At 41.8% G+C, this 14,669-nt stretch overlaps 2 protein-coding genes across 2 annotated transcripts; both read right to left on the bottom strand.

The window, feature by feature from the left end:
* Positions 1 to 163: 163 nt before the first annotated feature.
* On the bottom strand, positions 164 to 1,077 carry LOC121989901 (PRA1 family protein F3-like). Its single transcript, XM_042544201.1, has one exon. The coding sequence runs from the start codon at positions 954 to 956 to the stop codon at positions 396 to 398; it is 561 nt and encodes a 186-aa protein (XP_042400135.1). The 5' UTR covers positions 957 to 1,077; the 3' UTR covers positions 164 to 395.
* Positions 1,078 to 1,507: 430 nt separating this feature from the next.
* LOC121989900 (cytokinin dehydrogenase 7-like) lies at positions 1,508 to 3,501 on the bottom strand. The gene is made up of 4 exons (XM_042544200.1): positions 2,887 to 3,501; positions 2,439 to 2,821; positions 2,071 to 2,333; positions 1,508 to 2,002 (listed from the first exon to the last, which is right to left on the bottom strand). The coding sequence occupies exons 1-4, from the start codon at positions 3,479 to 3,481 to the stop codon at positions 1,660 to 1,662; spliced, it is 1,584 nt and encodes a 527-aa protein (XP_042400134.1). The 5' UTR covers positions 3,482 to 3,501; the 3' UTR covers positions 1,508 to 1,659.
* Positions 3,502 to 14,669: the final 11,168 nt, after the last annotated feature.

Raw genomic sequence — 14,669 nt, 5'->3', positions numbered from 1 at the left:
CCTGTTCCTAGTTCTGAAGATCGCATAGGTTATTCTACGCAGCTAATTTTGCTGAACCTTCAAGATGATCAATAAAATGTGATTGTCACATTACAACAAGCAAATGAGTATATGCCGGTGTAGAAGAAGATCATGAATTGAGTAATACTGGTCAAAGCAGGAGTTTTGATGTGGCGATCCATCTTATTAGATAAATCAACGGGAAAGGAACAATGTACAAACGAGTTCGGATGGCAAAATAATCTTACCACACACAGGCAAACTAACAAACAAATGATGCGCGTAAAACACCGCAGATTTCAGATCAATCCAGTCATACAACAACGGAATTGACAGGGGTAAGAAGGGAGAGAAATTACTAGGCACGGCTGAGACAGTACTGCCTGGAGAGTTCGCTACGGCCCGGCGGCATACCATCTCCCAGGCCCTTCAGCTTCCTCCTCCAGCACTAGATCCTCCGTCCTCCGAATCGCAGCATGGATCAGCACCAGAACCAGGCCGATCATCAGGGAAATAAGGATGTTGGCGGTTGCCTTGGTCAGCAGCAGAGCCACTAGGGTGAAGATGGACAGGCAGATGAGGACCACCAGATCGCTGATCTCGCGGCCGAAAATTACGAGGGGCACGTCCCGTAAGAAGTAGAGGAAACACCAGACGACAGTGCAGACGATGAAGACGATGAGGGATACGGGTTTGAAGAGGAGGCTGAAGAAGACGACGAGGAGCACGACGATGGCGTAGTTCATGGCGAAATAGGCGGCGTTGGTGCGGATCCGCGTGTAGGAGTCGCCGAGGCTTCGCGGGAGGCTGAGGGCTCGCACGTCTCCTAACTGTCGCCATGGCCGCCGCAAGGCCAGCGCGGATCGGCCTTGCTCCTTGGCGCGGGAGATGTAGTCGAGGGGGGAGGAGGAGGAGGAAGGGGCGGTGGAGGTGGGGATCGTGCCGTAGGTCGTCATCGCCGGCAGTCGATCGCGATCCAGTACCCAAATAGCAACAATTGAGGAGGGCCAACAGCAAATAGAAGAGACGGCAACGGCGCTTCGGATTTCACCCCCGTCGGCGAAGTAGTTAAATTAATAAAGATAACGAGCAAGCCAGCTAGCGATTAGGGGGGATTCGATGCATGCCTTCGAACACAGTACATCCATTTGGAGCAATAAAAGAACGCTTCACGCAGCCTCGCACAAAACGATTTGGGCTCCACAGCACAGCGGATCCGCATACTGGGTGGGACCCAGTCCATGAACTGCATTTTTCAAATCACCAACGTGGGCCCGTTGATCGGCGTGGTGCTTCCTCATCCACCGTCTAAATAGGAAAGTCAAACAGATCTAACATACGTGGAATTTTCTAGTATATTCCAGAAGATGCTTTCCGCCACCAGTGATACAGCCAATTATTTGGCGCCAGCTAAGGTTTTATATTTTTAAGATAATCTTCGATTGCTGATCAAACGTTAATGGAACTGATTATTTTAATTAAAATATCCAAAACAAGGCACCACCCTACTTTAATTTCTAGGTTGAACTTCTCAATTTTTGCCAAATATTATTATACATATTGTTAAACTGCATATCAGTCAATGCATGTATATATATATATATATATATATATATATATATTTACGTCATATTACTTGCTTGCTAATCTGTAATCTCTTTACAACTTTGCATGCATGCATTCCCTTCCTTCTTTGTTGTTTACCTGCGTTGTAAAAATCTGTTGCCCTGGGGACAGCAGTGCCTTTGGGTCATATCTCCTCTTCAGCTGGACAAACTTTTCCCACTTAACTAATCCGAAGTGCCTCGCCCAATCCAACTTCGACGTGTAATGAGGCAGATACTGCTTGACCTCGATCCCATTCTGATCACAGAACCCTAGTATTTCATTATTCAGGGCATCAAAGGTCCCCCAGTCCTCCACTGTGGCAGCAGTCCAGAGAAACCCTACGGTATAGAACACCTCCTCATCAGGAACTGTGGCAGTCATAATATCATTCCACCTGCAAATTATATAAATAAATCAATTAACACTACAAGTTAGTTAATTACCATGCATGGACGTACGTACCTGTGCTTGTTCAGGGGGTAGAGAAGTATAGGGCCTGCAGTGTGATTAACGTTTTGAAGGATCCCTCCAAACACCCCAACTTGGAAGTCTCTGATTCTAGACTTGGGCAAGAAGAGATTGAGCCAAGGATGAAGAAGAACTGTGCTGGAGCTTAGTTTCTCTATCTCATTGTGCACCCTGTTGAGGAACTCAAGGTAGGTCACGTCATTGCTGAAGACCAAGCCAGGGACAAAGTTTAGCTGTTTCATCAAGTCCTCAATTTTCTGTGATCGATCAACAATTAACAGCACAATTAACCCATATTAATAGATATATAATGAGGCCATTAAGTGATGATATATAATTAAGTAGTTAATATAGCTGTTTACTTGGTCTGCCATGGAGGGAGAGTCATAGTACACGGCTCCTTCTAGGAAGTAGATGGTATTCGACTCGCCCTTGAGGCGATTGATGCTGTCGACGGCTTGGTTCGAGTAGAAGGTAGAGCCGTCGACTCGTTGGTGACTCAGTAGCACCTGCCCTTCCACGTAGTCGAACCCGGTCGGGTCCGGCAACGAGATCAAGAACTCTTGGTCCCTGGTCAGGTTGCCCAAGTCGGTGTAGAACAGCCTCAGCCATCTAACTCTGGCCGGCGCCGGTCGAAGGCCGATCCGGGCACGCGTGATGACGCCTAGCTGCCCGAGTCCGCCGAGGACTCCGTAGAACAAGTCCCGGTTCGACTCGCTGGAGCATGTGATCATCTCACCTTTTCCTGTGATATAGAAATTAAATATATATGATATTTTGTTTTTAATTATAATAATTAATGATTGATACCGGTGACGACGTCCAATTCGTAGACGTTGGAGATCTGCGGGCCGTGCCGGAAAACCTGCCCGCTGATGCCGGCGTTCGACAGCGTGCCGCCGACGGTCAAGTAGAGGTAGTCCGTCCACGACCGCGGCGAGAGCCCGTGCCTCAGCGCCGCCTCCAGCACGTCGATCCACAGCTGCTCCCCGCCGGCGTCCACGTACGCCCCCTCTGACGACACGTTGATCCTGTTCCTCCCGCCGCCGAGAGCCGCCATGTCGAGAGCCACGCCTCCGGGCGCGAGGGCCTGCCCGCGGACGGAGTGCCCGTTGCCGCGGGCAGCCACCGGGAAGGGTGGCTCGGCGCAGTAAGCAAAACGGAGGAGCGCCGCGATGTCGTCTGCCGTAGAGGGCTGGAACACGGCCGCTGGATAGGCGGCGCGGGTGACGCCGCCGTAGTCGGTGGCGAATCGGGCGGCGGCGTTGCTGCCGGAATCGAGCTTGCTTGCGATCTCGGACGGGACGCCGTCTAACCAAGACGAGACTTCGGCTGCAGCACTCGCCGCGCCGGCTAAGTATGCGACGACGAGAAGGAGGAGGTTAATTAGTATTCCGACGGCCATTTAACTTCTAATTAATTAATTAATTAATTAATAAGATGGTGGCTAAAGTGGTAAAGTGGGGAACTATATTTATAGTGTTGAAATTGCCTACAAATCATTAATTAATTTTAATTAATACCGACTTAAAATATTTTTTTTAAAAAATGCATTTCATCCCATGATGACATATCATTAATATTAATAGACTGAAAAATACTAATTTTCCCCACGTTTTAAGGAAGAAAAACACATTCCTTTTTTAGGGAAAAATACATTTTCCCCCTTTATTTTCTATGTAGCATTTTACCACCTTATTTAAAAAATAATGATGTGGTGATAAGAAGGAGTCTCACCCCGTGGAGGATAACTAATACGGTGGAGGTCAAAGTTAAGATGGTCAATGCTGAGATATCATCGGCTGGTCGAGCGATTAAGTCAATGTTCGGATATCATCGGGCGGTCAAGCGAACATGCCCCGACCAGGAGGAGAAGGTTTTGGCTCGACTCCACCTTTGACACGGGGAGATGTCAAATGACGCTTGATAGAGTGTTGGATGCCGGACGGAGGAAGAAACAGTGTGCAAAAGACGGGCCGAGCAGCTACCCTGCTCGGCTAGGCAACAGGACTCGACAGGCAGAATGGAACTTCGGTCAAGCAGGCGTGACACAAGCACAATGAAGTTCCGGCCAAGCGGACGCGGCACAGACACAGTGAAGTTCCGCCCGAGTGGACGGGACATAGGAACAACGAAGTTCCGGGCGGGCAGCCAACCCACTCGGCCTAGCGGCAGACCCCCTGTATTATCTATCGACATCCTTTTAGGAGTTAGTACCGCTGACACCGAGCATGAACAACAAGAAAATCGTACGGCGGAAGCTTCCACTATCACTTCAGAGATATACTCGGCCTGTTGTATTGTGTTAGAGACACTTTACTGATAAGTCTTTTCAGGAAAAATTTGGGGAAGTGTGCTCGCCTTGGGGAGCATGCACGCACACTACAGGAGCTCTATATAAAGGGGGGTCCAAGCATCAACGAAGGTAGGCAATACGCGATAGACACTGTTCTCGCTACTGTTCATTCTTGTTGCTCTGCCTTCTAGTTCATCGTCGGTAACTGACTTGAGCGTTGGAGGGCTAACGCCGGGGACCCCTTCCATGGTTCGACACTGACGTAATCTGTATTGCAGGTCGGAGCAGAGTCTACAAGTGGTCAGCGAGAGCACCACATCCTCAACTTTCCATTTCATCGACTTTCGGACATGATCAAATAATATATAATCTTCTTTGACCAAAAATTTCTAAAGATAATTATACTCTTATTTTTTTAGAATAATCTCAAGAGGAAAAAAGATATTGAATTGATCAATGTATCATTCGGTAAAAATTCTCATAAAATTTATATATATACCAACATAAACAATAAAAAATAGCAACTCTGAAAAAAATAACTCATTCCACCATTCTCATCAAACTAAAAAAAAGTTAGAATTATAAATTGTTGAACCAAAATTAAATAAAAATGGAACAAAGTTTATCATTAAAAATCTCTTCCTCATCATCTTCAAATGTGACATACAATGAATAAAAGACAATTGTCTCATTATATATTTTTTTTATCATTTTTTAATAATAACCTTAAGAGGGGAAAAAATATATTGAATTGACCATTATATCCTTCGATAAAAATCCTCATAAAATTCATATATACACCGGCATAAAAAAAAACTCTTAAAGAGATAACTTGTCAAAAACTCATTCAACCACGCTCACCAAATCAAAAAAGAGCTAGACTTCTAAATTGATGAACCAAAATCACTCTTACTTCATTGTATGTCATATTTGACGATGAGGAAGAGATTTTTAATGATAAGTTTTATTCCATCTTCATATGATTTTGATTCATCAATTTAGAATTTTTGCTCTTTTTTAGTTTGGTGAGGAGGTGGTATAAGTTTTTAATTGATTATCCTTCTCAGAATTATTATTTTTCCGTTATTTATATTAGTATATGTATAAATTTTATGAGTATTTTTATTGAAGGATACAATAATCAATTTAATATGTTTTTTCTCTTTGAATTATTATTGAAAAAAAATAAAAAAGACTTCACATCTGACTTTAATTTGGTCGGAGTTAAATGTCATCTTTTTTTAATTATAAAGGGATAAAATACTTCTGGGTAGATTAAAGATATTTTTCCCTTCTTTAATTTTTTTTTTTGAGGTTTCTCAAAAGTCAATTAGTTTGCTCCAATCAGAGGGACTTTAATTAAAGAGTAGTCATTCCTAAGTTTAATTTAAATAATTTCATTTTCATCATTAATAAATTAAATAGAGATGACATGGAGTAACTGTTCTAACAAAACTAATATGGATGCTTCACGCCATTGGAGACTTGAGCAAATATTGACTTCACCAGCATCAAGAATGGTCCACGCATGATGGTAATCTACCGAACTCATTGAATTTTTGTGAACAGACGTTTGGCCAATCTATCTCTCTCCGGATGTGAATCCACTTAATTTGCTTCTAGATTTAGACAAGTATATATCGATCACTGTATCAGCAAAGATACAGTAAGATTCTCTTCCACCTCTCAGAGAATCCATGAGTTGCTGTACGAAATCTACTGAGAAAATGAAAGACAGATATATATAGAGAAAGCTTCAACTATACGTCCAAATTAATGAAAAATTATCCATATTTTTTCCATGAGAAATATGAACACACATATATAGGAACAAATGAGAATGAGATTACATTAAGTTGGACCTTGGACTTGTCATGGTCGATCTTGCACCTTCCCTGACTGCAACCTGAGGAAATAGTGATTAATTTGTTCAGCACCGCAGCCATAGTTTACAAAATCCTTGGTGGATTCTCTCAGATTTTCTTGTTGCTGACCAAATCTAGGTTGAAGAGACTTATGGGGCTTAGGTTATTTGAATGCTATTATTATTGCAGGAAGAATATATTGCAGAGATGGAGAAGCAACAAATTGTTATCGGGATGATGAAGGTATTAGGAAATGTGAAGATTTAGTTGAATGATTTGAGAGGATGAAGACACGCATTTAATGCAGGACGTAACTGTTATGAGTTGACAGATCTATGAAAGCGAGAATATGATTTGGTTGACTGACTAAAGCCCGACGTTGCATGTGCCCATTGACTGAGGAAGGGCATATGGGTCATTCCACAGTTCAGCAGACAGCAAAATATATATCGGTGGATTTTGTCGTCCGACAAATGGGAAGTGGGATTAATGATATATAGACGTCAATTTTTGTTTTTTTTTAAAAAATAATAATAATAAAATATAATTCTAGGTAAATACGAAAATATAAATTAATATGGTCTGCAGCAGTAGTTAATTATTTTCAATGATATTTGTTACTTAATTATCTAAGTTATGTGGGGTATCAATTAAATGCCTAAACGTTTAGGATACAAGCTGATCGTCATTGTTCTTATTTTCCATGACACTTTAAATAGTTCGTAAATAGTGTAGCTATATAAGATGAATAAATAGCGTTATCAAACTACTAACACTTTAACATAATAAAAAAATAAAATATTAGTTGACATTTAGGCTACATTTGATTGGGTGTAATATAATGGAGCTTGTAATATAATTAAATTTATAATGTAATATAATGTAATGCAATCTTGATTACATTACAACGTTTTATAATATAATGTATGTAATCTTTGATTACAAGGATGATTACATTCTTTTGTTTGGTGTTCATTATTTTTTATAAGTAATGTAATTCATATTATTATAAAATGATAAAAATATCTTGCGACTTTTATCGACGGGCCACCGCACTTCTGTCGAAGCTTGCGGCAGTCATCGGCAATTAGTGACCGTCACCACTGGTCACTGCCGGCGGTGGTCGGGCGGCGGGCGGGTAACCGACGGTGGGCGGTTGGCGACGGGCGACCGACGGTCGACGACTAGGGGCGTATTCTGTAGGTGCAGCAGAGGCCGGCAAGAGGGGGGGTGAATTACTGTAAACAAAAATAAAACTACCCTCCTCGTTCTTTCAACTTAATTAATGCAATAGTAAATAAAATAAATGCAGAAATAAAAGCAGAAACTGAATTTAACCTGGTTACAACCAAGAGGGTTGTTAATCCAGGGCAGTAAGAAAGCACACTAAGAAAATTCTTCTTTGCTGAAGGCAGAGAAACCTTTTACACTCTAATGGGTCAGAACTACTACTAGGAAATGCTTACAGAGTTGAATGTAGAAGATATTTTGAATTCCTAGCTCCATGGGCCTTTAAATAGCCTCTGGAAATCTGATCTCGAAGCTCCAAGGCGCCTCCAACGAGGGTCCAAGGTGCCTCCAAGCAAGTGATCGGATAGAACTCTATCCGAAGGCAAATGGTCGGATTGATCCGGCGTAAGGATGGGGGCTCCTTGTAATTTCCGCTTTGCGACTTTAATCACGGATCTTTTGGGTGATTGCGGTCAACCGGAATAGGGCTCACCTGAACCCAATTCCCGGCCTTCTCCTTGAGCAGCCTTCCGTCCCGGCTTAACGTCCCTCGAACGCCGCACACGCTCTTCACGCCCACCGGAGTACTCTTCCGCAGCTCTCTCGTCATTCGGACGCACCGAGCCCGTCGGCTCCCTTCCCGTGTCGTCCTTCTCGCTAGCTGCATCTTTTGCTCGACTTCCTGTGCTCCTAAGCTTCTGCACACTCAGACACAGAGATCAAACACAAAACAGGACCTAACCAACTTGGTTGATCACATCAAAACTACCACGGGGTCTAACATATTCGGCATTTAAATTTTAGTTAAACAGTGACCTTGTAATGTAATCGGATTACATAGTATTACTTTGTAATCCAAATTACAAAACTTCACTACCTTTTGTAATCGATATTACATTACATTACAAGTTTAAAGTTAAACCAAACAAAGTAATCAGCCTTGTAATGTAATCTTGATTACATTACAAGGCAGATTACACCCTACCAAACGTAGTCTTAATGTAATATATAAGTGTTAGTATTTATTGTGTAATATTTACCCTATAAGAATACTCTGTAACGACTGAATTAGTAATAGAATTTTTTTTATTGTTAATTAGCGATCGAAATAAATCATGATTGCTAATTTAGACACGGAAATTAAATTTTATCATCAATTCCGTCTCTATTCTTATTTAATCTATTTAATTAGCGATGAAATTCAATTTCATCGTTAATTGACTTTCTAATTAGGGGTTTCAATCTCGATATTTTCTCTCTGGCATTTTAAAATCTTCTCCTCTTTGATCGACCTCCTCTTTGATCTTTGGCACGCTTCGATCCTCTCCTCTCCTATCTCCGACACCAGCAAACAACCCATCGATACGCTTAATCCTCTCCCCTTCCCTCTCCTCTCTTAGAGACGGCTTGGCGGCGGTTTGGCAGCAAGGTCTCACCTTGGTCGTAGCCTTGCAGCGAGATCTCGCTTTGTCCACTGCCTCACATCGAGATCTCGCCTTGGCCATGGCCTCGGAGCGAGGTCGTGAGACAAGGCAGACATCAGCCATGTACCTTGGCCGAGTGGTCGGGCGCACACAACTTTGGTTGAGCTATCAAGCGCGCGTGCAACCCTAGCCAGGTGATAGGTGGTCGGGTGTGTGCATAGCCCTGACCAAGCCTGCAGCGCTAGACGGTCATGAGCTTAACCGCGCCCTCAACCCTAGGTGCAAGTTCAGTCACAGTCTGATCAACCTCGGTTGCGAGCTCAACCGTGACCTCAACCCTAACTAGGAGCTCATGTCACCATGACCTCTCCCATGGCCTCAGGTCTGGTCATGAGATCAATGCATTGTCATTTAAGAGCATAATGTGATGCATTTCTCAATAAGTGAGTTTCAATTGTAGTTTCTTAAAATAATCTGATGCATTGGATATGATTGTAAAAAAAAATTTGATTAATCAAGTTGGGTAACATTGAGTCTGGAGTGATCGATTCGGTCTAATGAAAATTTTCTACCGGCCATCAGGGTAAATCGGGAAGCGCTCGCAGCGGACAACTCAGGAGTTCAACATCCTTTAGTTGCATGCCCCATTTGGAGGAATTTTTTTTACAAATTCATCATAGCTAGGGTTCAAACCGTGAATATATAAGTAATAATCTGAATATCCTACCGCAGTTCAGGAGTCCAATATCCTTCACATTCGCATTGCATGTGATTGTAAGCGCATAATGTGATGCATTTCTCAATAAATTTCAATTGTAGTTTCTTAAAGTATGTGCATTATAAGAGATAATTTTCTACCTAGAATCTTTAATAAAATTATTATATTTTTATATACAAGTAATTGATTACTAGATCTTATTTGCATTATTAGGTCTAAGAGAATAAGTGGTGATCCGGCGGTAAGGACGGGGGACCCTTTTGAGGGGAGTCAATGACACGTAGAGGTCAAAAGTAACGACCCAAATTTCCTCAATTAGAGTCCTAAAAGTAATTTAAAAATATTTAAAAATGCTATAGAAATATTCTAGGGATTTTTAGAAATTTTTAGAGTATTTTTATGTAATTTTTGGAGGTCGTTTGATATTTTTACTAAACGAAGGAAGTTTCGACAAAAAAATGTCCAATCCGAGAATTGAACCCACGACCTTTGACTCGGTCAAAACCCAGCTGACCAGGTGGGCAAACAGATTTTTCTGTTTAAAAAAGGTAGCGAATTTATTTAACATAGTTAACAGAATATTATAAAAGGGATAAGATGATCTTGGATTTGTTTGTTTAGAAAAGGTAGCGAATTTATTTAAGATAATTAACAGAATATTATAAAAGGGATAAGTTGATGTTGGATTTGTTTGTTTAGAAAAAGTAGCGAATTTATTTAAAATAATTAACAGAATATTGGATTATAAAAGGGATAAGTTGATGTTGGACTTGTCTGTTTAGAAAAGATAGCGAATTTATTTAAGGAGTTAACAGAAATATTAAGTTATAAAAAGGGATAAGTTGATGCTCTGTTTTCCCATGACTTAAACCATTCTCTCCTTCTCTTCTGCGTACGATGGCGGAGCTCGGGCAGAAAACGAAAGGGAGTTAGGGCATCATCTTCGGCGGACGGCTAAGGTCCTAGAAGCCCTTTTTGTTCGGTTGTGAGTCCAAGAAGCAAGGTAAGTTGCTACTCACCTGCAGTAGGATAGCTCCGAGCATTATTCCTTGTCCCTTTCTTTGTGTCCGAAGCTTTGCATGAAACCTTAGAGCTTACTTGTAAGTGAATTGTTGCTAGGGATTTTAAGGAGATTTCCGAGATTTGCTTAATTAAGTATGTGACCATGGGATTTTCGAGATGAGTTTCTGTATTTGGTGATGGCTTTGGGATTTCTTTTCCTTTTCGACAGTAAAGAACCTGAGGACTATTTTGCAATGGTTTCTTGTGTATTGTTAGGATTTTTCCATGACCAATATATTGCTATTATGTTTAAGCTTACATTGATATGAGTTGACTGCAGAATTTCCGAACAGATTAGAAGGATTATGCTTAGGTGTGGTAGCAAATGTTTTCATTGTTTCATTTTCTTTTGAAAGTGCATGTTTGCTAGTTGAGAATTAAAGGTTAACTGTTATCCTTGCTATAATTGATGTGAACGATGCATGTTTGTAATTATGGAAGTGCTTTAGTTTAGTTTATGTAGCTTTGCATTTGCTTCGGATTAATGTAGATGGAATGGTTCAGATTGATCTTGCTAGGACATCATGTTTCGGTTAAATCAAAAGTGCATGTTTTCCACCATGTTAATGTTCAAAGTAAAAGATAGATTTTTGCATATTACGAACATGATAAAAGGAGGCTTATATTCTATTTTTAAAGAAGTTAGATTTGTCTTCCTTTGTTTAAGATCTATTGTAGCATGTTGAAGAAGTTAGATTTACTTTCTTTTGATTTGTTTCTGATGTAGCATGCTTATAGAAGTCAGATTCCTTTCCTTTAATTTAATTATGTTGTAGCATGCCTATGTTCTTTTTAAGAGGTTAAGAAAAAAATATAAGAAAGATAAAGAAAAGAAAGAAAAAGGCCGAGGCCTTAAGTAGATCCCAAAGTCAATACTTTAGGGATTTTGGCACACAAGGTGCTTAAGAAAATGCCGAGGCATTATATAGAAGTATTAAAAGATAACAAGTATTTTACTTTTATCAGTGGCACTGTACTGGACTCTCTGTCCTTGGGCTGGGCTCCCATAGTCGTCCCTAGGTTTAGATAACCTAGTAGTAACGGCTCGGCCGACGGTCGACGACCATAGGGTCGCCAAATGGGCCGCCGAATGGGTCGGGTCGTTACAAAAGTAAAAGCACAGTTGCCGGGCCCAAGAAGAAGTTGATTATTATTTTGAAGTATTATAAGTATAAGTTTTTGAACAAGTAAAACGAGTTTTACATAAACATAAAGTATTAAAGAATAAGTTAGAACAAATGAATCAAGTTTCACTTTGTTTTAGAATCAGCAAGTTTAGTTCCCTTTTATGCTAGCATGTTATTTAGATTAGCTTACTGTTCTTTGCTAATAAAAGAGCATGAGTAGTTTTACATGTTTAGCACTTCAGTATGTTTGTTTATTTACTAGTAGATGAGCATGAGGAGTTTTCCCTTTTGAGCATTCAGTTTTAGTTTTCAGTATATTCACATGCACATTCGTGATTTTGTGAGTTAGATAGCGCTTACTAAGCAAATTTTGCTTATAGACTACACTTTCTCTTACTGCAGATAAAGGAAAAGAAAAGATTTAGCAAGGAAGGCGACAAGGTGGCGCGGATGGTGTGTGATGCTAGGACTATGGAAGCCTTGGGACTTAGTTTAAGAATTTATTAAGATTGCCATTTATTAAGAATGTATTAGATGAGTCATTTAGTCTTCCGCTGTTAGTTAATTGTATGTTTTTATTTTGTTTCCGCTACTCATTACTTGCATAATTTGATTTCATTAAACTGCGTGGTGATGTTATTCCTTTTGTGTGTTTGATATGTGTTCCAGCCGCCTGTGGCTGTGTATATTATGTTATGTATGTCAGTTTAAGGTCACCGGTACAGGGGAGACTCTGCCGAAATTTTTCGGTAGGGTTTCCATGTGATTTTTAATCATACCGGTTGAGTAGAGTTAGTAGTTAAGTAACGGTCATCCTTAGAGAGTAGTAGTAGTAAGAAGGGTGGTCGTTACAAAGATGATTTCAAAATCAGAAGGGATATCAAAATTTTCAATCAGAATATCGGCGTCGCGCCGATCGAAGCGCGACTCCAGGGTAGTATACCAAGGGCCGAGGGCTTGGTCTTGAGGCTCAGAGGAACTAGCCATCGTCCGAACGGGCGAAATCACAAAAGGTGAAGAGAGGCGGATGACAGAAGGAAGAAGATGATAGATGAAACAGCGCCCAGATGACCAAAACTCGGAAAACAAACACAAAGAAAACACAAGAACTAAAGATAGAAAAGAAGAAGAGCCTTACAGAGAAGGATGAAGGTCGACGAAGAACACGGAATCGCCGGAAACCAGAAGAACAGGGTCGCCGGAGTGCTGAGAGAGAAATGCTGCAGAGCACGCGAAGATGCAAATGCGGCGAGGAGGAGGAGAAGGCGAAGGCTTTATAGGGTTGAGCCCGAGCGGCCTCAGCCGTCGATTGCAGGTCACGGGAACCGAAGCCCGCATTTGGCCGTCAAGTTTAAATTAAGGCGGTCCCATCGAAGGTAACGCCGCCGCCGTACGCTGACGGCATCGGGGGTGCCACATGGCGCCGCGACATAGGTCGCATTTAATGGGCGCCCTTATCGCGCGCAGCGCGTGTGCGCGGCTTTAATGGAGGGGATTTGGCGCAAATTCTGAGAAGATCCGAGGAATAATGTCGACTGATGCCATGGCTACCCCCACTGGGGCCGAGCAGAAGATGATTTCATAGATGTGCCGCTCAGAGTTACCCACAGTCCAGTCAGTCGGACTAATCGCCTCCCTCGACTAGACTTGAAGGGGGGGCAAGTGATCCGGCGGTAAGGACGGGGGACCCCTTTGAGGGGAGTCAATGACACGTAGATGTCAAAAGTCAAGAGCAATATGAGGTTTGGCCGATCGGGTAAAGATCGGGTCAACCGGCCGAACGGGTCAGAACAGAATCAAAGACAACCCGGCAGGGAGTCGGGTTTCCGACGCTCCTGGTGAACAAGGTCGTCGGGCCGAGCGGGTGGCCCTCTCGGCCGAGGCCAAAAGCAGCAATGCTGTGAAGGAACAGTCTCAGCCGAGCACACGACCGGGAATATCCCGAGCGAACCAGTACCTGCGTCTGGTCGAATGTGGTGGGACTGTCGAGCGGCTGGGCGCTCGGCGTGGGGAGAGAAAAGACAAAAGGACAAAGGAACATCTTCTGACAACAAGCATGTTCGAAGACCAAGCCATGCACAGAGTCCTAGGACGGAAGGTTCTACTGTCCCATCAGAGAGGTGCTCGGACTGTAGCAGTATGGTGGCAGGTAAGCTCCTCTGGCAAGCCCATACTGAGGTATGGTAAGAGGACACGTATATACCTCGGTATGTGTGCATAATCCTCCTCACAGCTCTATATAAGGGTCCTCATACTTCGCCGGAGGTACGCGATCTCTGAAATTGGAAGCCACTTCATAATTTCCTCTTGCCTGACTTGAGCGTCAGAGGGTCTTCGCCGGGAACCCCTTTCCGACCTGACTTCTTTGCAGGTTCGTCGGAGTTCCATACGGCCGGTCAGAGATCCACGTCATTGGTTCGGAGAGCGTCATGTGCCCAGCGTCTATCAATTCAGCGTTTGGACAGGATCAAGTGGTATGTTAAAGAGTTTCATTGTTTTATTTAAAATATTATGTAATATGATTAATTTTAATTAACTTGTTATCATTTTTTATTATCTTTAGGTATACCATATTTTCGGAGCTCTTATCTTTTTTTAGCCGTGGAGGTAATACCATTCTTGAGCTCTTATCAGTAGCTCGTTTGGCATCTTCTCTTTCAGTGGTACTATTTCTTTTGAGGTTAAAACTCCATGTTCAGTTTAAGTGGTATTAATAGTATTTTTAAGTTATAAATATATTCATATTTAATTTTACATATTTAATAATATTGTAAATTTATTTATCTTTAAGTTACCATGTATATGAATAAAATTTAGATATACAATATATTAGAAAATGGATTTCTTACTTATAAATATTTTAGTGTAGTG

This window comes from Zingiber officinale, chromosome 6B, assembly GCF_018446385.1.
Source record: "Zingiber officinale cultivar Zhangliang chromosome 6B, Zo_v1.1, whole genome shotgun sequence".
In the NCBI taxonomy this organism is placed as follows: Eukaryota; Viridiplantae; Streptophyta; class Magnoliopsida; order Zingiberales; family Zingiberaceae; genus Zingiber; species Zingiber officinale.
This window is presented reverse-complemented; position numbering and strand designations above follow the sequence as displayed.

Coding starts and splice junctions, on each gene's coding strand:
- LOC121989900 (XM_042544200.1), bottom strand. CDS start 3,481: ATGGCCGTCGGAATACTAATTAACCTCCTCCTTCTCGTCGTCGCATAC. Junction 2,822..2,886: donor CGAATTGGACGTCGTCACCG/GTATCAATCATT, acceptor TCTATATCACAG/GAAAAGGTGAGATGATCACA. Junction 2,003..2,070: donor TACCCCCTGAACAAGCACAG/GTACGTACGTCC, acceptor TATAATTTGCAG/GTGGAATGATATTATGACTG.
- LOC121989901 (XM_042544201.1), bottom strand. CDS start 956: ATGACGACCTACGGCACGATCCCCACCTCCACCGCCCCTTCCTCCTCC.